General features: G+C 42.0%; 1 protein-coding gene across 15 annotated transcripts in view; it reads left to right on the top strand.

The window, feature by feature from the left end:
* The window catches only part of PTPRT (protein tyrosine phosphatase receptor type T), a 1130358-nt gene that overhangs the window by 1029952 nt on the left and 74248 nt on the right, over positions 1-26158 (top strand). For 11 of the 15 annotated variants that reach the window (XM_055137536.1, XM_055137542.1, XM_055137535.1 and 8 more), the window contains one exon: positions 15186-15376. In XM_055137536.1, the coding sequence (XP_054993511.1) occupies positions 15186-15376 (191 nt within the window). The remainder of the gene's footprint in view (positions 1-15185; positions 15377-26158) is intronic. The other 4 variants (XM_055137540.1, XM_055137543.1, XM_055137533.1 and 1 more) reach the window with 1 other exon arrangement.

Genomic DNA, 26158 nt, shown 5'->3' with positions numbered 1-26158 from the left:
TTAAGAATGGTATGTGTTTGCACCTTAGTAAGCAAAGAGGAGAGGCACGAGATGAGAAAGTGAGAGTAGTGGGACATGGGCTATCATTACCTTAAAACCAGAGAAATATCTAGAATATCAGTGAAATGCGTGCACAACCCATAAATTATTTGGTAAAAATGTTCGTGCCAGGGCCAGAGCAATAGTATAGAAGGTAGACTGCTTGCCTTGCATGCAGCTGACCTGGGTTTGATTCCTGGCACCACATATGGTCCCCCACGCCTGCCAGGAGTGATCCCTGAAAGAGCCAGCAGTAATCTCTGAGCATTGCCAGATATGGCCCCAAAACAAACACTGTCATCCCATTGCTCATTGATTTGTTCGAGCGGGCACCAGTAACATCTCTCATTGAGAGACTTATTGTTACTGTTTTTGGCATATCCAATACGCACGGGTAGCTTGCCAGGCTCTGCTTTGCGGGCTCCATACTCTCAGTAGCTTGCCGGGCTCTCTGAGAGGAGCGGAGGAATTGAACACGGGCCAGCCGCGTGAAAGGCGAACACCCAACCGCTATGTTCACTCCAGCCCCAAAACAAAAAAAAAATATTCATGCCTTTTTGTGAAGAACAAAATAATATAAGAATTGATTCAGAAAGAGGTGAGGTGTCTATTTCAACTAATTTGGATAAAGAGAGGTAGCCGATGGAAGGGTCCTGATTATAGAAAAAGGGTTCGTCTCTTCTCTCCTGCTATGTGGACCTCTCTCATGGGCAACTTCCAGAGATACCAGGCTTTGTGAAAACTGTGGTTCAGGGAGGTTAAGTGACTTGCCAAGTCACACATCTCATATATGGGTCTAGTTATGTTCACAGTCTGTGCACGTTGGGGGCCAGAGAGACAATATATTGGGCAGGGTGCCTGCCTCGCTGGCAGCTGACCTGGGTTTGACCCCCAGTACCACAAGTTGTCCCCCAAGTACCACCAGGAGTGATCTCAAAGCATAGAGTCAGGAATGATCCCTGAGCACAGCTGGTGGGTAATAAGCCAAACAAACAAAAAGCCTGTGGGGTTTTTTGTTGCTGTTTGACCACTTCCCTGCCTTCAGTAAAAGAGAATGTGAATTTTTCTCATTGAAAAAATTCCTTCCTCATTGTATCAGATTCCTCAATCACTCCACAATTTGGAAAGGAGGACAACCGCCCCCAGTCACTAGCACCCCCAGCCAATTCAGATATACTCTCAGGACACAGTTGTAATCAGTAGCACAGATTTTCCTTTAAGTGATGATTTTAGGGTGGGAGTGGATGAGCCAACATGATTCTACCAATACCTGCGTGTTGTTTGGTTTTTTTTGATGCCACCTGAAGGTTCCAGTGCTTGGAGACTCAGTCAACCCCTTTATAAACATGCTGCCCTTCTTCATACAATGTTTCCCCCTTCCCACTCTGCTTTCAAAATTTGTTCCATCGTCATTCTCTTTCATACTTTTCAGAATATCAAAAAGTATTCACTTTTATTTCTGCTTACAGCAAAATAGTAAGACATGCTCTTCTAAGTCCTTTAATACTTTATATCAATAGGCACATTCATATATATAACTTCTTTCAAAGAATATTAAATAATCCCACAATGATATTCATCTATCCAATATTGTAGTAAGTTTGTGGGTTTTTCTTTAATATATTTTACTATTGTCCAACAAGTAACCAGTTTCCCAGGAATCCATTTCTGGCTAGTCACTATTTGTACCATATATTAACATATATTATCAAACATATATTAATATATATTGTAAAAATAAACTTTTTTTTCATGTTCATGTTTTTTTAATTTATTTTTAAATTAATGAGTCACAGTGAGGGTACAGTTACAGATTCACACATTTTCGTGCTTGTTTTTCCCTCCTGCAATGTTTGAGAGCCCATCTTTCCACCAGTGTCCATTCTCCACCACCAATGAACTTAGTATCCCTCCCACCCCACCCCCAATCTCATCCCTCCCACCCCATCTCGCCTCTGTGGTGGGGCATTCCAATTTGATCTCTCTCTTTCCTTTGAGGTGTTGTGGTTTGCAATAGGGGTATTGAGTGGTCATCCTGTTCAAACTGGTATCTATTTCATTCTCTCCTTAAGGGGTATTATGCTATTCATTATATAGTCTATAACTTTCTAACTTAAATACCTCAAAAGTGCAAATGACTATTGCAAACCACAACAACCAAACGGAGAGAGAGAACAAAAGGGAATGCCCTGCCACAGAGGTGGGGAGGGGTGGGGGGGATGGGGTGGAAGGGTGGAAGGGTGGGAGGGTGGAAAGGTGGGAAGGGTAGGAGGAAACATTGGTGGAGTAGAATAGGCACTGGTGGAGGGATGGAAACAAAATGCAAACATGAAAGTTCATAAGTTTGTAACTGTACCTCAAGGTGATTCACTAATAAAAAATTTATTTAAAGTGCAAATGAATGGCAAATACGCAATGTAAATATAAGACTAACATGTTTCAAAAAAGAGCTAACGTTTTCTAGAGAGTTAACACAGAAAAGTCAGAACTGTATCCTCCTCTCTTGGTGACTGACTCAATCTCACAGTCCCATGATGCTGCTCATACCCTTCCATTCTGTTCTCTTTCTTCCTCATTTGATCACCCAACGTTCTTCTGGCTCAGCTGCTCTTGGCACACCCATGGCTTTGCTTTGGTCTCAGTAGAATGGAATTGACAGAACCTATGCTGGGAACTTTGGGGAACTCTGGCAATCAGCAGGCTTACTGTCTAGATTTCCCACTGACTTTCATGAAAGTGTGACAAAATAATAAAAAACAAAAAATACAGTTTTCAGTTTGTTTGTTTTTTCATTAGTAATAAAGACCTTTCTTCAAAAACAATCATACCCAGAAGTTTATTTTAGTTTTAAAAAAATTTAGCAGTTTTTGCCTTAGAGACAGGGGGAGGGTGGGAAAGGGGAGGGTATACTCAGGATATTGGTGGTGGGGAATGTTCATGGGTGGAGGGATGGTTGTTTGATTATTGTGATCCAAACATGAAAGCTTGTAACTATCTCACGGTGATTCAATAAAATTTAAAAAAATTTTTTTTAAAATTAGCAGTTTTTAACTCTGGTTGGAATGATGATCATGGACAACCCATAGCTTTTCCAATTCCCCCTCCCCCACCAGGCCCTCTCAGCACACACACACAGTGTAAGCATCAAATCACCCTTTCATGGATCTTGTTCACTGTTCCAGAATCAGAGAGCACACTAGGAATAGAGGTCCCCTTTCTTAATTCTATCAATTCTCAGGACACTAAGCATATAGATCCTTGCCTTGTTTCTTTCTCTTTACATGACATAGATAAAGATTTCTACTTTATGTAACACCTAAAATGAAAATTATAACCCCCAACCATCATTCAGTTAACCAAGATTGGTGGCTTTTAGCCAGATCATCAACAGATGACTATCACATGAGTGATACCCTCTAAAACTGAATAGTGTGCTCATACTGTACAGTTCCTGTGGGGGACCCTGTTGGTTGGTATCATGGAAATGTGGCTGCCCAGTTTGGGGGAATAATTTGAGGGTTTCACTGAGAGATGCTTCTCATATTCCAAGAGTCATCCAGGGCTTACCCAGGAGATGGGTAGACACTCAAAGACTAGATAAATGTTTCTACATCATGACTTTTGTACAATCACAGGAATCTACACATGTTTCTGTTATAGGAAACTAAACATACATACACATGCACACAAGTGCATAAAACTGAAAATCTGAATAAGACTGGTGGAATGTATCAATTTAATTAATTTTTAGTTAATTTTTAGTTAATTTTAGTTAATTTCCTGGTTGTGATGTTTTCTGGAAGTTATGCAAGTTGTTCATACTGAGGAAAATGGGGCAAAGGCTGTATGGGTTTTCTCTATGTGACAACTGAAAATGAATCTGAAATCATTTTAAGTTTGCTTTTTTCCCCAAAATCTAGTACTCTGGTGATAGGCTAATAAAGACCCTGGCCTTGGTCACATCCATTGGAGGTTCGGGGGTTTTGTATGGTCTTTCCAGAATTTTGCTCACTTACCCATCCAAAAATGTGGTAAAGTCTTCTACCAGTTTGTAATACTTGTGTCTTTTTATTTGTGTCTTTTTTCTTACTCAGTTTTGGCAGAGGTTTGTCTAATTTACTGGTGTTTTTAAAGGAAGCCAGATTTCACTTTCTTCAGTTTCCCTGTTGTAGCTTTACCTTATATTGTTTTCCATTAACATCTGTTCTTATATTTATTTACTTACTTTCTGTTCTCAATGACCACATTTTTCATCTTTAGAAGTAAACTTTATATTTTTCAAATCTGCCCATCTTTCCCCATGATGTGTGTTGCATTATTGCTGTGCTTTGTACCTTCTCTTTTCTCTGTAATCAATCTAAATGTGTTTATTTTATAGTCTCTTTGATTGTTTTATTCTTTCCCATCCTCGGGAGGTATGTTTCTCTGTGTATCCTGTCTGCTGACTCTCCCTCATGGGGATAAGCTTCTTCACATTGCTCATCATTCTATTTTATTTTTCCACTATGAGTTCAGTTTTAGTGGAGGCTGTTTTGTTCTGTGGGAATTAAGGTGTCTTGGATTATGAAAATACCACTGTTAGGTAGTTTCTCATTTGTTTGTCAGGAATGTAGGATTTTCAGTGGCATTATGCAGGTTTATATATTCATTTCTGGTTTGGAGTTGTTCTATCTTACAGGTAGCATAAATCTGGACGCCCACCCCCACATCAGATGGAAGAACAGGTTCTCTCTTTTCTTTTGTTTTAAACTTACATTTGGAAGTTATACACTTTGGCAGAGGTGCCGGGGTGAGTGAGGGGGTAGTGTGTGTTTGGCAGTGATGTGCTTAGGGCTAACTCCTGGCTCTTTGCTCAGAAATGACCCTGGTGGTGGGGTGGGGGAGTGGTGGAGGGAGTCACATATGGGTGCCAGGAATTCAAATCAGCGTTGATGAGGCATGCAAGACAAGTGCCTTATCTTGTATCAAGTGCAACTATTTGTATCAAGACTTATCTTATCAAGTACTACTAGTTCTTTGGCCACTATCATGTGGATTAAAAAAAAGTTTTTTTGAGCATACCAATCCAGAGTTAGGCCTGTTCCATCCCTCAGGATATTACTTTTCTTTACTTGGAAGTTTTCTTGCTCTTCTCGATTGCTATTTCACTTCATTGCAAAAGTTTCCCATTGCTCTCCTACCTCCCCAAGCTTCTGGAAAGTAGTCAGAGTCCCTGTCAGTCAAAGTTCTGAATTGCATATATCCCTGAATCTCTGTTCAGCCTCACGAACGAAAACATCTGATGTGTGTACTTGTAAGGGCACAGCATGTTCTTCTTAAAACCCAGTCCACTGCTTTCAGACACTTGAATTGAGCCAACAAAAAATGGGTTGGTATCATTTCTTTTCTCTTATAGCCCACTTCCCCAGCCATGATATTTAGTTGTTTGTCCCCATCTTTTTCTACATGTCTAATATTTAAACATTTGATTAGGAGATTGGTTCTATTTTGAAGTTATATATGGAGAACTTTTCCTTTAGGAGATTGAGGTTTGTGTTCTGCCAAAGGCTGTTTCTTACATTGCATTCACTATTATTCCTTCTGTTTCATTTATTTTGTTCTCTTTCTTAACTACAATGATCTGTCTTCCATGTATCTGTTTTCTTTTCTCTGAAAATGTCTTTTGGAGCTTTCACACATAAATTAGCATGAGCAGATTATAGATACATAGGAAATAGAATTTCATTTTGTTTTGAGGCCACACCTGGTGATGCTCAGAGGTTACTCCTAGTTCTATACTCAGAAATCACTCCTGATGGTACTTGAAGGAACATATGAAATGCCAAGGATTGAATCCAGGTTGTCTGCTTGCAAGGTAAGTACCACACCTGCTGTACTATCTCTTCAGCTCCTGGAAATAGAATTTTCATTGTGCTCATTGCCTGGCATTTTTACTGCAAGACTCTCAAATTAATTTTCTACAAGTGTCTTCCTATTGCTTCTTGTCATTACCAATTCCAGAGTCCATTTAATTCAGCTATTGCATTTTGGTTTCCTTATAATCTTTCTTTCTCTCACCCAGATCATTTTTTATAGTCGCTTCTTAACTTGATCCATATTTTGAAAACCTACTGTCTTATTATGTAATCTTTCACTTCTTTTATTCATTCACGGTTTCTTGAATTCTGAAATTTATGCAATCTAACATGCTTTTCTATTTTCTGTTCTATATCTTAAGATATCAGAAAAGAAAAATAGAATTGCTTATGTAATATGTTAATGTATTAACATACTCTTTTTTTTCTTCTCTCATACACACATACACACACACACACACACACTAAAAAGTTGAGAGTTAGAGCTGAATGGGATTCCTAAGGAGGCAAGTTCTCACAAGCTCTTTAGGTCACGTTACTGTTGTCCTCAGTCTTGAATATAAAGCTGTTTTAACACATCCAAGCATCTAAGCTATACATAATGATATCCAGTGGAAGAGTGAAGTCAACTGGAGAATTCTTAGGGCAAGGAAGCCTTTTGCAAAGCCCCTAATAAACCCTGATTTCATTAAAAAATTTTGAAATATTGACAAAGAGGATAGGAGGAACTTATTGGCTTAAGGAGATCAGGATTTGCCCCAGAATCTAGAAACAGGTCCATCCTTTGATGAGTTAAGTGGAGAAAAGTGGGGGTGTCCAAGCTAATTGGTGGGTGCTGCTAGAAAGGAAGACAGTGAGAGCTGTATGTTGAGTCAACGATTAGCAGGGACTGCTTTATTTCTTTTGAAAATTGTCTTTTTTCTCAGCATGTGAGTGTTATATCACTTCATTTCAGCATGGTGAATTTTTCTAAGACCCCATGTGGTTTTGTATCTCTTACCTACCTTTAAAGAAAGGACAGTTTCTCCCAGAGTGGCGTTTGGCAAAAAGCAGAGCAGACAGATTCTCCCTGTCACCCTCTCTGTCCAACGTGTTAGGATGTTTTGTAGGGCTTTTTGCTGGAGTATTGCTCATAGTACTGTCTTTCTGTAGAGTAATACCATCCTTATATCCCATGTGATATATGTGCAAGGAGAAGTTCTTTTATGCTCTCTCCACAATCAAAGCTAGATTTATTTCTTTAATAGAAGTAATTAACATATCCAGAAGTCACTTTCTCCATGACAGTTCCCATCATGATTTATTCCTGACACTAAATCTGACTCCTGGAGTACAAAGGTCCTTGTCCATCCTCTTGTGCCTTTGACATATCAGAAATACCAAATTAAGGAACTGAGGAGGAGAACAACCAACCCCCCATCTGATTTCTAGGTTCTTTGAGTCTGAGTTGGAAAAAGAAAATTGGAAACTGTGGAGCATTTCCTCTCTATCCTTCAGACAAATGTTGCTTTCAGTAGCAAAGTATGTCAGTGTCAATTGCCAATAGCAAAATATCCATTTCATCTCTGTAGCATATGGCACAATGGGGTGACATTGAACTGACTGTTTGTTTTACAAATTCAACCCTATGCATTTGGTCAGACTTAAGAGAGAAAAAGTAATTCCCTCAGTCGTTATATTGAGTGAGCACACATTCCAATGTGGATATGAGGATATGAATCTGCTATTCTTTGATGGTCACAAATCTATCCTAGCTTACATCTGGAATTCACAAGTGGAGAACAATTTTTTTTCTTACAGCAGCTCCTAAACACAAGTGAACTACTTCATCTCACATCGCCAAAGAAATTGCAGTGTCTTCTGACTGTGGGGAGAAATTACCTAGAGTTCCATGTTGGCTTACATGGAACTAAAGTAATATTAGTCTCTACTAATATTAGAGACTCTTTTATTAAGTTTCTTTATTTTGTCTGCATAGATGACATCCCATAAAACACATGTTGGTAATCCACATAGCCACACATCCTCCACCCTACTAAACTTGCCCAATACCCTTCTTCCTGTGAGTCATGGGATAAAGCCATACTAGACTAGTTGGATTTGATTTTGTAAGAAATTTTGGCAAAGTTAAGCCTTCATCTTCATGCACATATAAAATGTGATGTGGATATAATTAATGAATATTCTTCCCACATTCCAACACGAGGTAAGTTGACAATCTTAGATATCCATGCTATTGTCAGTTTATTTGGATTAGCTTTATTGGTATTTTGATGAATCCTCATCTTCTAGCCAGCCTCCACCTTGAGAGTTTTACCAATGAATTCCATTTAACCTTTGAAACAACCTTCAGTGATGACTATGGTGCCGGTAGTGATGTTCATTAACACCATAAACATAAGCACTGCTTCTATTATCAATTTCAGATAGATCTTAAACTCGAAGGTACATGTCTGAAGTCCCATGCTTGGAAATTGTGAAATTCGTATTTGAATTCAGGTTCTAGCCAGATACTTGTTATTGGCACAGCACCCATAGTGTATGTTGTGATAACAGTAGGCAACCCAGGTCTTCCCTGCCTCAAACTGTCTCACATCACTCAGATTCCTCCCTCTCAGTCAGGAGTCTTCAAATATTTAACCATCCACTCTACATGCTCTCCTAAAAGCACATGGATGTGAGAGGAATTGGGTTCGATGAAATAGGAAATAGGTGCTGGGACCAGAAGCTACAGGAAATTGGTTGGCTGGTTAAGAAATTTTGTCTTGGCTCTGTGGAGGCTTTGCTAAGAATAATGACTTCAGCAAAGCTGTATAAGAACTGGGGAAGCAGAAAAAGCCATTAGGAACATGATGGAATAGTCCTGTCCTAGGGCCCTGAATTAGGGCATTAACAGCAGGAATGGAGTAAGATAGATGGTTTTGGAATGTGGCATGAAGGAAAGAAGAGAGAAGCCTGAAGGCCTCCCTTGGTGCTCTCACCCATCTGCAAATTCTCAGAATCCCACCAGGGCATCTTGCGCAACATCAGAACAGTGTTTGTTTGTTCCACTGCTTACCAAATACCAGACATGGTCCAAGCACTTAATGTGCATTATTGTTTTTTGAATCCTTATTTTTTTTTCTGTATGATAGATGAAGAAAGTGAGGTTCAAAACTTATGGTTCCTCAGAGACAAATACCTGAATAATTGTATTCATATGTGGAATGTAAAAAAGCAAAGCAAAGCAAACAAAAATCTTTTAAGGACAGAGAATAGATGGGTGGTTGCCAGGAAGGAAAGGGGTTTGGTTGGGGAAGTTATGGAAAAAGGCAAAGGAAGTGGATTGTATGGCGATGGGTGGCCATCATGAAGGAGTTTATACAGCTTTGAATCATAGTTCCACAAACATAAGGCATAAGTTATAAGCCATCCTTGTCTCAATAAAAGTTTATCAAAAATAATCAGTTGACAAGATCATATACCCTGGAACTAACTGGTTAGGGATAAAACCCCCGTATTTCTGATTCTTTTTTTTTTTTGGCTTTTTGGGTCACACCTGGCAATGCACAGGGGTTACTCCTGGCTCTGCACTCAGGAATTACCCCTGGTCGTGCTCAGGGGACCATATGGGATGCTGGGATTTGAACCCGGGTCGGCCGTGTGCAAGGCAAACACCCTACCCGCTGTGCTATCTCTCCAGCCCCCGTATTTCTGATTCTTAACCCAAATTCACAGAATATGAATTGTATTTCTCTCATAGGGTATAGACATGTCATATCTTAAATCATCATGTAAACAAAACTGGCATTTTTTTTTCCTTTTTGGGTCACACCCAGCAATGTACAAGGGTTACGACCTGGCTTTGCACTCGGGAATTACTCCTAGCGGTGTTCAGGGACCATATGGGATGCTGGGAATTGAACCCAAGTTGGGTATGTGCAAGGCAAATGCCCTACCCACTGTGCTATTGCTCCAGCTCCCCAAACTGGCATTCCTAATGAGATTTTTAGAATGTTTGAAAGTTGATTCAAGTAAGTGAGAAAAAGACTTATGCTACATGATCTCGCATATGTGAGATCACTTAGATGTGGAATCTGGGATGCGGTGGAGGAAGAGAGAGAGAAAGTAAAAAGAGCTCTGAGAACAGACTGATGATTGCCCGAAGTGGGAAGTGAGGGGATGGGGCATAATGAGTAAAGCGGATAAAAGGTAAAACCTTCCAAATACAAAATAAGTGAATAAATCATGAAATGTACGACATAGTGATTATAGTTAATCTATGTTGCATAATTAAATATTGGCTATTTAAAAGAAAATTTAAAAAACTCTTATCATGAGAAAAAATGGTAACTGTGCATAAGCTGACTATTACCTAGAAATATTTTTTAAATGATTACTAATAAAATAAAACCAAAGCACAAAGACAATTGATTTAAAAAAGAAATGCAAAGACGCAATTGATAGACCCACGTTCTTCTTATCCGCAGCCACTGGCCAGATGTAGATATTTTAGTTTGAATTAATTAAAATTGAATTGTGGATTCATGTCCTTATTCACACTGGGCACCTCATTCATGCTGGTAACCATGGGTGGACCAGAGGCTACCATAGCAAATACTGCTACTCTAGAGCACTCCCATCCTCTTAGAAAGTTTTGGCCAGCAGTGCTGTGCTAGAGATGCCTTATTTAGAAGTGATATCTTCACCGTCTAATACAGTGGCCACTAATCCATGAGCCCTGGGCCCTGGAACTATGGCCATTCAAAATTGAAATGCTCTATCAATATAAAATACATGTAGAATTCCAAAACCTTAATGTGAATGAAGAGAAATATGGCAATAATATTATACTTACAAAAATGTTGAAGTGATAGTTTGGAATCTTTCAGGTTACATAAGATGTATTATTGAAATGAATTCCCTCAGTTCCTTTTCCCTTTATTTTGTATTTCTCCAAGAACAAGTTATATTCATAGCTCATGTGGTATTGCCTCCAGACCTCTTTGCCCTTTGGTGTAGCTTGAGAGGTTTTGGGGGATTGTTTTATTTTGTTTGGGACCACACTGGTGATGCTCAGGGGTTACTCCCAGTTGTACAGTTAGAAATTTCTCCTGGCAATGCTCCAAGACCATATGAGATACTGGGGATCAAACCCAGGTTGACTGCATGCAAGGCAAAGACCCTACCCACTGTGCTTTCTCTCCAGCCTCAACACCAGAATATTTTCCCTTTCCCTATCTTTTTAGACCCACACTGCCCAACATGCTAATCATAAGCCACACACAAATATGTTTATTATTTTTTATTGATTGAGATTCTGTGGTTTGCATGTACTTAATTCTAATATCACGCCCTTGATCACTTCCCAATATCTAAATTTTAATGGATTAAACTTCTGTAAAGTTAAACTTGAGTTCCTCAGTCAGAGCAGACGCAGGTGTCTACCATAGTAGACACAGGTAGCCACCATATTATGCAACACCAGTGTTGACTGTGTCACCTCATGGACAGTTCTACTGAGCAGAGCTGGCTGTGCTAAGTTCTCTGTAGCTGTGGTGAAGTACAAGTGTCTTCAGCTTGGGAAATGTTTCCAGGGTGTCTAACTGTAGCTCATCATCTGGCTATCTCATCAGCACCTCGCTATACTCACATATCTCTTCTCTCCTGCAAGAGTTGTGGTGCCTTTATCTCCCTGAACACATTTTCTTCCACCCCCTGTGTGTACATGGTATCTAACACTGCACTTGGTTCAATTTAATCACTCAGTAAATATTTGCTAACAAGTTGGAGTGGCCAATCTTAGTAAGTGGCTGAGAAAAATGTCTATGTGACTTAGGCGACAGGGAGACCAATAAGAGCTGGTAGTGGTGAAATTTATGAGAGAAGGGCTAGGACAAGAGAGATAGCCCAGGGGTTAAGGCATGTGCCTTGGGTGAACTCAGTTCGATCTCCAGCACCACAGGGTTCTCCAAGCTGGGTACAGTCCTGCTAGGGCTGCTGAGTCATCACTAGCACCCCAGTATTTGAACAGCACTGTATCCTCAGGCCCTGGCATTGAACTTTCCATTTGGTTGGCTGAGAATCCTGGGTAGGTCTTAGGGCGTGGTAGCAGGCCTCATGAGCAATGCTTGGGAGACTCACCTGCAAAAAATAGAGGATCAAAGCCAAGTTTCTAAAGAAGACGGATGAATGGGGAGAGACATGTGGGGGAGAGGGGAAGAGGCATAGGATGTTGTGGTGCTCATATGTATCACCAAATCCTCAAATCCTCCCTGCTCACCCCACAGACCTCCCCCAGGCAGTAAGTATCAAGATCCTCAACAGTGAGTTGAAGGAGAAGCACAAACTTTGGTACCAGCTTCAGGAAAAAATGTGAGAAGAAACCCAAAATATTATTGTGCAAGGGGTAAACATGCAAGAGGAGTTGATATGGCATGAAAATTAAGGGTCTGGTGAGGAGGAAAAATGAAAAATGCCCTCTCCGTGGGCCAGCTGGTTTGAGTTTCGTTTTATGGGCACCATGTGAATTCCAGCGCCTTTGTTGAGTTAGCGGCAGAACCGCACATTAGTTTTAAGGCTCCCTCTCGAATAGGAACATCATAATGCTTTTTAATTGGGGCTGATAAAAACGTAGCATTACTTGTAGGTTCCTGAGAGAAGTGAGTTGTGAAATTGGGTTTTCATTAAACCTAATGATGGAAAATTAAGTATAGTACGTCTGGTGAAATGGGGTGTATAAAAAGGCATCACTTCTGCATTATCGGAGGTTAATAAGGGAATAGGTGAGGTAAGATACATTGGAAAAGAGAGTCCAACTAGTTGAATTAATAAACCTTGAAAATCCCTTGGTTCCGAGTCTTCATAGCATCATTAGCACCAGTATTGACATTATTACAAATGTGACAGCAATACAAGTTGTTACATCTCAAACACATTTATTTTCCATTCCAATGTTGGTTTTGCTGACATCAAGTTTACAGTCTGTCTAGCAATGTGTTTGGGGAAAATATGCATATTGATAGTTTTTGGTTTTGGAAACATTTGGCATCTCACAAAAATTTCCAGGTGCCTATTTCTAAGAAGCTTATCTTGGCCAGCCAGCTGGTCCTCCAGGCAGCCTAGCCCCGGGTTATCTGCGAGAATTCCCTGACCTCCACTGTGATGGCTCATTCTCTGGGAGACCCCGGGCTCTCAGCATAGCCTTGGACAGCTCATCTTCTCCATCCCTAAGTCCAGCAGGCCATCCCAGGAGTGGTCTGCATGGAAGGAGGTTAGCCACAGTGACTACTATACCTGCAAAAAAAAGAGTGTCTTTCCCATAAGGAATTCGTGTGTGTGTGTGTGTGTGTGTGTGTGTATTGTTGTTTAAATATCCTTTACTGTTGGGCCTGAGAATTTCCAGCAGACAAAACTCTTACCTTGCACATAGCTAACCCAGGTTTGAACCCCAACACCCCATAAGGTCCCCCAAACCTTGCCCAGAATGATCCCTGGGCACAGAGCCAGGAGTAAGCCCCGAGAACTGCTGGGTCCTGTAAGGAATTCTTAAAATCCCTCAACAGCTCTGCACCATTGGGAAAGCTTAAAGAGTCTTGCACATTCACAACCTTCTTAGACCAACCTCACACCAGCACTTCACGCTTTGCCACTGACTCGTTCCACACACCTCAGCTGCTCTGGTTCTATCCTGGTGCTCCAGATGATGCCTCTTCACCGCACAGCTGTCGTGGGTGGCATCCACACTGCTCTGTGTTTCGAGAGCCTCCAACCCAGAGTGAGTCTGAGACTTACTCCTGAGTCTGACTCCTGAGTCCATGGGCAAGAAAAGGAAAGGAAGTGACCCTTGCAGGCACCATAATTAAACATTGCCATTGACACTAAGCCACTGCTGCCTAAAAAATCCCAGAACAAGAAACTTTCATTTCTTATAGCACTGGGGATGTCTGTGCTAATGTTACACCTGGAATCTTCTTCCCTGTGTCTCCAGGCTCTAAAACTTTATATTGGTTCATGCGTATGTCCGTCCCCCCACTCCCCATGGTGGGGTAAATTCTATTTCACAGTCAAAATCTATGTCTGAGGCATGGTTATAAGATGACAGGCAAATGGCTAGAGGAAATATGTATTTTTAGAAGGAAAAACACCAGCTTTCATAAAATCAGAACTATCTACTCAACTTCCCGGTGAAGGAGTCTAAGCCCAGTGGGGTGCAGAGGGGTGCCACCTAATGCCCAAGATCATCTGTAAGAGACAAATGGAGCTAGCGTCTCTCGGCTTTCCCTGCCTCCAACAGGTGGGTCCAGGGCACACCAACGTCTCAAGAAGATAGCTGGGGAAACTAATCCTGGATGGTGCCATGGAAAATAAACAGGCCCTTGCAGGGATTGGCAGTGCTTTCTAATACTGGGTTTGGAGAAATTCAAATCCAGTCTTAGCAGGCGGCACTATCCTGGGTGGCCAGACTGATGGAGGCCACTTAGAACAACCCAGCATGTATCACGGGGCTAACAGCAGAGTCCAGGTCTCCCATTAAAAACAGATTTTTCAAAGGTGAGGCCCAGGATTCGAGCTGGGAGAGGATGCAGACAAGACAGAAGGAAGTGATTCCAGCTTGCCTGCCTGCAAGGTTGGTTCATGATGCCCTTGGAGTAACGTGTCCGGTGCTGGGGAAACTAGGTCGTGTGCAGCGGCAACAGAGGCCAGAGAAGGGGAATTGTACATACAGAGCTGGGCCAGGTACAGAGCTGGGTCCGCCAGGGCCTCATCCCTGATTGGCATCTGTCTCCAGTTCCTCCCAGGGAGGTGAATTCATAGAGAAGCCAGTGGACCATAACCAGACAAGTTGCTCTGCTTCCAGTGACCTGCAGCCTCTCTCCCCATGTGGGAGTCACCCCAGTCCCATCTCATACCCCTGACCCATTAGACAGAAGGGCGTTGCTGTCTTGTCGTTCAGCCCTCTGGCTGGGATTAGTAGAGGCCAGACCCCCGTGAGGAGCCTAAAGGCAAGGCTCAGGCAGGAAGGGGCGGCCCACCTGGAGCTTTGGCTTTCTCCATCCGCATGTGCTTTGGAAATAGAGATGAACCTGGAGTTCTTGTGTGCATTGGTGTGTTCAATGTGATTTTTCAACTGCACCACAGCCACACCAGGGGAGCAGCATATATTTGTCTGATCCTGTACAGCCACTCCCCTGGGAGTGGGGGAGGGGGTGTCCTGAGGTGGTTGCTTCTGTTCACATCAACTCTTGGTGGGGGGAGGGCGGTCAGGAACCTTATTCCCTCAGGTAATGGTCCCTCTCCTTCTCTTTGAAGCAGATGGCAGCCGCGGGGATCTGTCCCAGCCCACCCTCACCATCCAGACGCACCCCTACCGGGCCTGTGACCCCGTGGAGATGAGCTATCCTCGGGACCAGTTCCAGCCGGCCATCCGGGTGGCTGACCTGTTACAGCACATCACGCAGATGAAGAGAGGCCAGGGCTATGGGTTCAAGGAGGAATACGAGGTAAGAGCCCAGTCACTGGGTGTGAAAGCCTTGCTGGACTGGCAACATCCACACCGCTTGGGTGCAAGTTGGAAACGGACCCTCTCAGAGACCCCACCCAGATCTGCGGAATCCATTTTGGATTCACACTTTCCTTCAGATGGAAGCTGGAATGGCTCAAACTCCCAGCCCCGTGTGGAAGAACAGACAATGCCTCTCTCTGCCTGTGATTTCCGAAAGGTTCACTTACTACTGGCCACTTCTTGCCTCATAATCATGCTTGTGTTGTGTCTTCTACCTAGCCTCCCTCCTTCCACTACCTAGGCTTAGAGCCTGCTCTTCTCTCTCTCTCTCTCTCTCTCTCTCTCTGTCTCTCTCTGTCTCTCTCTCTCTCACTTTCTCTCTCTCCCTCTCTCTCCCCCCAATCTTTCTCCAACTCAAAAACTGCTCTTCTCTCTCTTTCTCTTTCTCTTTCTCTTTCCCCCACCTTCCCTGCAAATATACATCAGAAACCTCTCTTGTCCTCCCCAAATTATCACTAATGCAGATGGTTTGAGTCACTCAGGCTTGGTGGATGTAACAGAAAGCTCAGAGCAGAACACTGGAACTGCCTGAAATATAACACACCTCTTCCAAGGTTCTGGTCTCCTGCCTATGTCTCCCACTCTCCTCTCAAAAGTTCTTTTCCTGTCCCCAAAATTGCCCACCCACTTCTTTTCCTACTTCCCATCAGCAGATAAATGAACTCCCACTCTCCCCTCATTTTATTATGCAGAACATTTTTGCTTTCTTAGTCTCACTACATTTGTTTTAGACCTTGTCCATTAAAACTCACCTTTTCCCAAACAACAAGAAAAATAAAATAGAAGAAAATTTTCCCTGAGATGTTTTTCTGTACAAAAGAGTATCCCACTCCCACAGAAAAATCCTTCAACCTCCTAGTGTAGGCCCCAAGCCAGCTGCAGCCAACTTTGAAAAGAAGATTTTCTTTCTTCCCTCGGCCTTTCCTCTCTCCTCCACTCATCCTACCTTACCAAAATATCTTTCACTCTTGTGTGCCAAGCCCTGAGTGCAAAAACATACATTCATTTGGTTGGGATATTTTTCGCATGCAGCATGTGCCCCAGATATGCTAGGTTCAGTTTCATTGCGTGCAGTGAAAACACATCCATTCATTGCACATTTGGACTTCTTCATAATCCTAAGTTTCTCTCTCCAACAATTTTCCCAAAAAGAGCTTACCGAGCAAGATATCAGAAGCTGTGAGGTCATGAAATTTGTGCTAAGCTGGGGGCATTCAGACAGCTGGATTCCAGAACAACAAACTGTAGGCTCAGAGCATATCATTTAGCTACCTGCATTTTAAAATGCTTTATTAGGTGAATGGAGAGCTCGGATAAGGTGATTTCAAAGGCTCTGTCTTGTCCTAAAACTTGATGGGGGTATAAGCCCTGGTGGCAAGGGGCATGTTTGACACATTTATGAGAACAAAAACATTTATGTCAACGAACGTGAGTGATTTAATTATCAGCTCAAGAGAACCAGAAGATAATTTCAAATATGTTCGAAGGAAAATAGAATTTTTCTTAGGTTCAACCTATAAGATTTATAATATTGTATTAAGAGTTAAAACAAATGGGTTTTTCCACCTTCAGACAGTGGCTTCATTTTCTAAGGGCTCCTTAAGTTTGGGATTCCAAGTTCTTTAAGTCGTGGAGACCTATACCAGTGTGTGTGCTTATGTGAAGAGATAGAGGCATGTTTGGTGAGTGAATGTCAGCAGATGGTGCATTTTTTGTAAAAAATATGGTCATCACCATGGTGGTCTAATAAGACATTGGTTGTGATACTGACTTTATTTTAAAGTTTCAAATAGCATTGAGAGAGATGTGTGGTTTATTAGGAAGAGGGATAAGTAGCCCACGCCTGAAAAACACTAAAAAAATGCAAATATACTTGACTTTTTTGGGTATATTTTCTCCCAGAATCTTATCACTCTTAAAAATCACAGCACTCCTGTGATTGGGTTTGGGTTGACATTTCATGTTTCTTTTGTGTTGTTCAAACCTTCTAACATGGATATGAACATCTCGTAGTAATGAGAAAAAGAAATAATGTACATTGTTCTATTATTTGAACCTCAACCAGAAATGTCTGTAGTAGAAGAACTTTGCCCTCACTCAGCTCAAATTACAATAGCCGGTTAGCTGAAATACTTAAGTTCTGGTTAACAGCATTTCTTTGATTAATGAAAGTTCGAAATAGTCCTTAATGAGCATCTTTCTATAATGTGCTGGTCCATCTTTCTATACTATGGCTGGATATTCCTTTGATCACCAAACTCCTATGATGTCTGGAACATAAACACTAAGCACAAAAGTCACAAATCTTACAGTGTCCACTTGTAAACATGACATTCCTGGGCCTCTAAATCTCCTTCACACTCTCGGCTGTTTGTTGCCTGTTCCTCCTGCTCTTAAAAAAATTAAAATTCCAAATGAGTGGGTTTGACAAATCAACATAAAAGGGACCCCTCTGCTATAGCAAGCTGTGTCTTCTAAAATGCAACTCAGTTGTACAGTCATATACAAATATGTTCAATAAATATCTCTTGAGTAGTTACTATTCCCAAAGATTTTTCTAGACATTTGGGAGTTTGTAGTGAACAAAATAAAGGATCTACATCCTTTATAAAGCTTTTTCTCTAGCAGGTGAAATAGGGAATAAGCAATATACTTTAAAGTTATTTTGCAATAGCTTAGTGTAATATGTTACGTAAATAATACATTATGGTACACAGTACAAAATGCTGTTTGCTGTATTACAAAAACCACCCATATCCAAGAAACATAAAAATAACCACTGCAATGTGCTCATTAACTCTGAGGCAAGAATTTAGACAGAGAACAATAGAGATAATCCTTCTCTGGCCATGCTACCTGGAGCCTTGACTCAGAGGACTTCAAGACTGTGTGCCGAAATCATATGAAAGTATCTGTGCTCACATGTCTTGTGACTGGTAATGTCAGCTGAACTCTCAGTTGGCTGCTTTTGGTGAAGGGTGTATCAGAAGAGTTAGACTTCTTACCAGGTTGCTCAGAGCTCCACAGGTGTTCCCCCCAGCTAAGAACCTAAGGATGAAAATCTTATTAGCTCTTTGTGAGCTATTTTTGGGTGGCTCACAGCATCACTCTTACCACATTCTGTTGATGACATTTGCCTATCTACATTCTGGAGCAGGCAAATTAGACTCCATGTTTGGACAGAGGGAAGGGTAATTGCAAGACTACAAAAGAAAATAAAGATCAGGTGACACTGGAAAATACAACTTTTGGGTAATAAAATCGTCCCAAATACCCAAATACCCAAATACCAAATGAGGAAAGAAATAATAGAGTAAGGAAGGGAGTTGGTATCTTTTAGGAACAGGAAGTGGAAAAGTTCCAACTGTAAAGCAGGATAAAAGGCTAGCCCTTCATCAGAGGATGAGATTGGAGCCAAGACATAGTGGAAAATACCTAAAGAAAATTTCATACCAAGTGAGTAATATATCTAGTGTGAATAAAGAGGCTAAGGGTGGTATGAGTAAGTTCATCAAGGAGTAAAAGTACTCGAAGATGATACTTGAGAGATAAAAAGGGATCTGACCTTAAAGGAGGAAGATAAAAACCCTGACTTTTACTCTAAAATGAATGAGTGAACTGAAAAGCCATGCAGAGTTTTACAAAGACAAGAGATGATTATCTGAGAAGGCAAATGACATTAATTCAAAAGACCTATACTTGTTGAGAATAGACTTCTGAAGGCAAGAGTAAACATAGAGCAGTTTGAAAGTCATTGCAGTAATCCGGGTGAGAGATAGTGGTGGCCCAGGCAGGGTGGGTGTGACAGTGGAAGTGGTGAGAAGTGATAGGACTCTGATTATATTTTCCAGATAGAACTAATAGAATTTCTTAACACATAAGTATGGTGTGGGAGAGGAAAAGGCTCAAGGGTGACTCCAAGGTTATTATCTGAGCCGCTGGACAGATGGTGTTGCCACCAACTGAGATGAGAAAGCTGCATGTAGAGCAGACTTAGGGACAATGGCGCAACTGAGAGTTAAATTTTGAATTTAGTATAATGTGTCTATTGTACATCTTAGAAAATGTAAAGGAGTTAGTCATCTGTATGAGTCTGGGAAAGATGCTTAGGTTGTGCAGGTAACTTTGGGACTCACTGGCTCTCACAAAATTACAGAAACCACAAGATCAGACAAAATCACCAAGAATGTGAATATTGACAGCAACAAGTACCCCAAACTGAGTCTCATAGAATTTCACCATGAAAAAAATTTTAAGCACACTCTGTAGGCCATGCATTGTAACTAGACTCTAGGAATTGAGGAAGCATGGTAGAGTCCCTGCCTCCTGGAGAAATTAAAACTGTTTCTCAGAGTTGGATACATAAACTAATAATTTTATGACCATAGATGGTCTCACATGTCACACTTGAGATACGCCCAGAGTTCTATGGAAACTCTTGCTATAGATGAAGTACATTAAGCCTAGCCTAACGGCAGATGTCCAGTGGCATTCAGACAGCATAATGCATAACCCAGAGCTTGAGAAATAGGAATAACTAAACAAAAGCAAGAAGGGGGACCTAGACAGACCTAATGTAATAGTTCCCAACATGACAGTATGCATAAGATTCGTAAGATGGCATTAAAAGAATTAGAAAAATATTGTTTTAAAAACTATGTGAGGAGGGCCAGTGAGATAGTACAACAGGGAAACTGCTTTCCTTGCAAGTGGTTGACCTGGATTTATCCTCCAGAACCACATGCAGTCCCCTGATCATCACTAGTTTCAATCCCTGATCAAGGATCTAGGAGTAATCCCTGAGCACAGCTGGATATGGTCCAAACCCCACTCCCCCAAAAGAGATTGTGGGAGGAGGCATGAAGGAAGAATAGGCTGAAATCATCCGTAGGTGTGTACATGGGCTAAAGGTCAGAATCTTACTTATCTTACAAGTATCTTACTTGTCAGGCACTTGGACTTTATTCCCCTGGCTGTGAGGAGCTATTGAAGGGAATGGGATTTTCTAAAATATCTATTTACATTTAGATGCAGCTCGCTGGCATAGATTAGAGCTGGAAGACCAGAGGCAGGAACAGTAATTCAAGGGGGAAAAATATGAGACTGCCTGAACCAGGAGACTGGGCTAACAGCCCAGACAAGCCCACACACATTTTTTTCATGGAGAGACATAAAATCAGCTTATTCTATTTGGCATAAAAACCTGAGTCTCTCAATAAATATTTTAACATCAATGACTTGAAGTATTATCTGAATTGTCCTGAATTGAAAGTCACAATTCCTTGATTCAGGTCTTGTCTCTTTCATTTAGCATCTAGAGCACCTTGGACAGGTTGCTACCCCTCCCTGGGCATAAATTTCCATGTTTATCCAATGAGGGCAGGGAGGTTGGTCAAAATGATCCTAAGGACACTTCTGTGTATGGTATTTGGAAATATAAGTAGGAAACAATTGTTCTGGACCATGGGGTCTTTCTCCTATAATAATCCCACTGCACCTCACCTCTAGAGCTCCCAGCCCTCAAATCCTAACAATCATGATCAACCAGATATTCTAAGTTCCAAAGTACCCATAAACCCTAAATCAAATTAGCTTTATTTGCCATACAGATCTGAATCTTAAAGGCTATCATATGTTTTTTTTAACTGCACACTCAGATATCCTGGAGAGGGCTTAAAAACACTAATTCCATAGTCATCCTTTCAATCTGACTAAATCAGAATCCCTGGGGATAGGATCAGAGATTTTTGTTTTCTAAACTCTACAGGTGATGAGAAGTTACTTTCAAGGTTGAGAAATATGGTGTAGAATGGGGCTTCTCAGTATATTTTCCCACTCATGAGCCCTTTCTGCCTGAGAAATTGTAACTGTAGTCTATCAATATATAATATAGATCATTTGTCACTTATCATCCCTTTGATCTTCGATTTGCTGGAGCGGGCGCCAGTAACGTCTCCATTTGTCCCAGTCACGTGCTAGTGTAGCTCAAGGATATCTGCTTGCTCCAGGAACAGGAAGAGCCTCAAATCGTTCATTCAGTGTTTTGACGAAGAAGTCTGACCATCTCGTTGGTGGGCGGCCATGCGGTCTTTTGACATCCCATGGAATTCCGTCGGTAACAGCTCTAGTCCAACAGTCATCTCTGAATCGCATTACGTGTCCGGCCCATCTGATTTTTGACGCCTTGGCAAATGAGACAGGGTCCCTGATTCTTGACCGTTGACGGAGGTCGGAACTCCAGATTCCTTCTCTCACTTGAGTGAAACACAAATTCCACAGACATCTTATATTATACCTATAATATAGGTAAACAAATAAAACAGCTGACTGATAATAATCACAAATATGTTTATTTTGAAACATGTTATTTATTTTTAAACATTTTAATGGCCCCTGCATTCAGTTATATGACCCCATTTGGGCAATCTACAGTTTTAGAAGCTAAGACCTGTCAAGACCCAGGGAGTCCCCCCATCCCTGCGCTATTTGTACTCACATACCTCATTTCCCTACTTGTCACTGGTCACATCAGATGCCCAATGTAGGCCTGTGATGATGCTTCAAATCTTCCCTGCTGAGGAAGCCCAGCAATGTTAAAGGTAGGGGGCTTGCTTCCCGTGATTTTGGTCTGCAAAGCTTCCTCCCACATCTGACTCCACCTCGTCCCAATGATTCCACAGTGACAACCCCCTAAGCATAATAGCAAGTGCTAATCCATGTTGGCTGGTGAGTGAGGTCATCTATGTACCTACCATTCCCAACCACTGGCATGGTAGCAGGCCCTGGAGAAGATATGGGGTAGTAGGAAGAGATAAGATTGTAATGGAGAGCAGGGTAGTAAGCCTGTTAATCCCAGTCCAATTCAGTCCGTCTGTCATGTAATGAATGGAATAAGCCCAGTAGGGCAACCAGAAGGTATCGAGTTATTACAGCTCCATTAAGGCTATTTAAGGCAACAAGGAACAGCTGTGAGGAATATGATGTAGCCTAATGAAGAGCAAACATTTGTTCATCTTCCAGCTCGAGGTGGAAATGCCATGTGTGGCTTTTGTAGGGAGAGGCCAGTACTGCCATCTTTCTCTCAGTTGTGGGTAGCACTGGCAGGCAGACAGCCTCTTCGAGAGCCAGGGAAATGCATGTGTCCGCCACCCCAATGCCCCTTTTTTCAGACTCGGGAGCAGAGGCAGTGCAGCCTTTCTGCTTCTCCAGCCCTTCTGTGTGTGAAGGAGAATGATTCTGAGTAGAGGTAGGAGGGATTGGTGGTGGCTGCCTGGATCCTGGAAGGGAGAATTCTGATGGTTCTTCAAGCCTGGAAACTCAAAATGCCCAAGACAGAAGATTTGGCTCCACCTTGCTCATTTGCTCTACCTCCTCCATGCTAAAATAAGGAGAAAATGGTTCTTTTCCAGAGAAGAACCAAATATCGGTGATTTCTGTAGTTTCAGATGTGGATGATTTTTCTAGTATTTTTAAATTGGAACAAGTTCATGTAACAAGGATTATTCAGTCATTTGCTTTTAGCTTTTTTATTTTCCATGGGTAGATCACTTTGTGATTCAATAAACAACACTTTCTGTATTTAATATGGGAACTTTTCCCAACCAAGTGGATTAACAGAAAAACCCTGGACTTAGACTGAGGGTCGAGAAAGATTCTTGGTATGTTTCCATCCTGCTTGGTTGCTTGGTGATCATGGACTGTGTCCCAGATTCACCTGTGAAATGTTTGAGTACATAGCATGGACTCCTAAAGACTAGTCAGTTATGCTTTTATTTCACTTAGCCAAAAACACTTATTAATTAATTACCTAGTGTGTATGCTATGCTTGGGAGCACTGGGGTGTTATAAATCTAATTAAAGAGCATAAAGACACTATTTTAAGGAAACCTTTTAGAGCTGGAGAGAGAACTCAAGTGCAACAGAACTTGCCTTTGATCTCTAGCACTGCATGGCTACCCAAATACCACCAACTATGATTCTAGGGCCCCCAGACCCCCAGATCCTAAGCACCTAAACATCAGGCTGCATCACAGGCCAAGTATTGCCAGTAGAGACCCTCAGGTTCCCAAGCACAGCCGGGGAGACTCCCACCCAAAAAGTTGATTAAGGAAACTTGTGTTCTTATTATGCCAGGTAATCCCATAAGAGAACTCAAACTAAAATGTTTTGTAGCCACTGAGTTAGGATCACACAGGCTGAATGCAGGTTTTGTTATTTATTTCTGACTTTCCATCAATCAGTACTGCCAAAATCAGTCAGAAGCATCCTGGAAGATGAGACACACTTGGTTGAAGGGAAGTGAAATGCTGGGTAGAGGGAAAGCAAGTGTGACAGAGGGAACCTCATGTGCAAGGGTCGAGGGTCGGGAAACATCAAAGAACTGAAATGCTGTGAGTGAGCCAGCCCTTGGAAGGGAGACAAAGCTACTACCTGCCTCTGAGAAGAAAAAGAACAAGAGAATGCACTGGGGAAATACTAGGACTTCCTGAATAGAATTAATGAAGTAATAATGGAGGCCTCAGGCAAGGGAGAATGGATGGGCCTGAGACAGCCAGAAATTCAAGAGAAGATGGAAACAGAGTGTGGAGGGTAAGAGAAGTCTGTGGGCTGGGAAGGATGCGGCATCTCCTGGTCCTAGATCCAGAGCTGGAAGGAAGACCCTGACATGAAGTTGTCTCCCGCTGTGGGACAATTGGTTTGTTGAAGGCAGGTGTAGCAATAGCTCTTCTCTTCCTGCTGCATTAGAACGTATATGAATAATAAAATCGAACTTATTTGAATCAAAGTACATGAGGATTACATTGACTGATTAAGAATAAACCCATCCATCTGCAGAATATAAAACAACAGAATGGGAGACTAGCACACAAGAATAGTAGCAATAAGTACCAGGAGGCCTGCTCCATGGCTTGGAAGCTGCCCTCACATGCTGGGGGAGGGGGAAGCTCAGATAGAGAAGGGAACACCAACCAAAGTGTAGTGGAGGATCCACTCAGGATGGGAGAGGCAGGTTGAAAGCAGACTACAGACTGAACACAATAGCCACCCAGTATCTCCATTGCAAACCATAACACCCAAAAGGAGAGAGAGAACAATAAGGAATTCCCTGTCACAGGGGGCTGGGAGTCGGGGGGAAAGCACCGGGAGGGGGGAGGGACACTGGGACCATCAGTGGAAGAGAATGGGCACTGGTGAAGGGATGGGTATTCGAGTATTGTATAACTGTAACAGGCACGAAACTATGTAACTGTACCCTCATGGTGACTCATTAGTAAAAATTAAAATTAAAAAAAAGAATAAACCCATCCATGAGCCTCAGAGATTGTTCCATGGACTGGGAACATGCTTTGCATACAGGAAACCAAGGTTGAATCTCTAGAACTATATGGTCTCTGGTGGGAGCAACCCCAAAACCAGAAGCTGGGAGTAGCCTCTGAGCACTAGGGGACCCATACAAGAACAAAATGAACAAGTCCATGTGGAATTTTTGTTTGTGTTAGATCATACCCAGTGGTGCTCAGGGATCCCTCTTAGATCTCATCCAGGGGTTACTCCTGGTGGTACCGAGGGACTCATCTGGGGTGGCAGGGATGGAGCTTATGCTGATCACATGCAAAGCAAGCACCCTGCTGATGAATACTCTCTACAGTCCCATCCAGAATACTCTTTTAAAAAAGAACTTTTCTAAGATCTCACTCATCTCTGGTATATAGAATACTGGATTAGGAGATGTAGTTAAGGGGGAAGCCCCGATTACCTCTGACCCCAGTGTTTAGAGAGGAGAAGGACAGAGAAGGAAAGAAATCAAGTGGGGAAGAAGAGAACTAAAAGTAATGGATGAACAGGCATCAGGGCTTCATTATACCAGTGATCGAGGTGAGTGGTACAGCCGTATATCCCACAGACTCAACAAAACTAAAAAACATGATATCTAAGCTGCAACCACTGAAACTTTGTAACATGCCTGTCAAGTTTTCAAGTAGGGATGGGGTTAGGGGTTGGAGTAGGGAGGGAATATAAGAATATTGGTGGAGGGAAGTTGACACTACTGATGGGATTGGCGTTGAAATACTATATTCCTAAAACTCAACTGTCAAAAGCTTTGTAAATCACAATTCTTTAATTTTAAAAGATGGGGGAAGGGGAATGACTGAATAATTGAAGGAATTAAATCATTCATGGTTTCCAGTCCAAAAATAAATAAAGAACCTTCCTTGAGGAAGGAAAGGAATACAAAATGCTCAGCTTTGTGGGCAGGCTATAAAAATGCACGGAGGACCTTCCTTTCCACTCCAGTCGAATCTTCCCAGGAACATGCTCTTTCCATTGCCCTGGTGGCCCAAAGGGATGGCTCGCACACTGGAGTACGAGTCAGACCTGGACCAGAGAAATACGGAGATTGGGATGGCTGAACTGCTGCCTTCTCCCACTCCCCACAGCTCTTACATACCTACCGAGGACAGCACCCCGGGCATCCCTACCTTTGTTAAAAGGAGCGCCTGCAGATTTGGATGGGGTGGCCTAAAGGATGCGTTGTTCCTCTCCATGCAGACATGCTCTCAACTCTGCTGCCTTGATCAAAACTTTGTCACAGACAAATGCCCTCATCCCGCCGCAATCTGATTTTCTACTCGGTTCCCCCAGCAAAACTCATAAATTACTGTCTATTTAGTGACATGGTGTACAATAATATTTGCTCTCCTGATGCCACTCTGAGTAG

The sequence above is a fragment of the Sorex araneus genome, chromosome 5, assembly GCF_027595985.1.
Source record: "Sorex araneus isolate mSorAra2 chromosome 5, mSorAra2.pri, whole genome shotgun sequence".
Classification (NCBI taxonomy): Eukaryota; Metazoa; Chordata; class Mammalia; order Eulipotyphla; family Soricidae; genus Sorex; species Sorex araneus.
The sequence above is the reverse complement of the archived record's forward strand: the minus strand, read 5'-3'. Positions and strand labels throughout refer to the sequence as shown.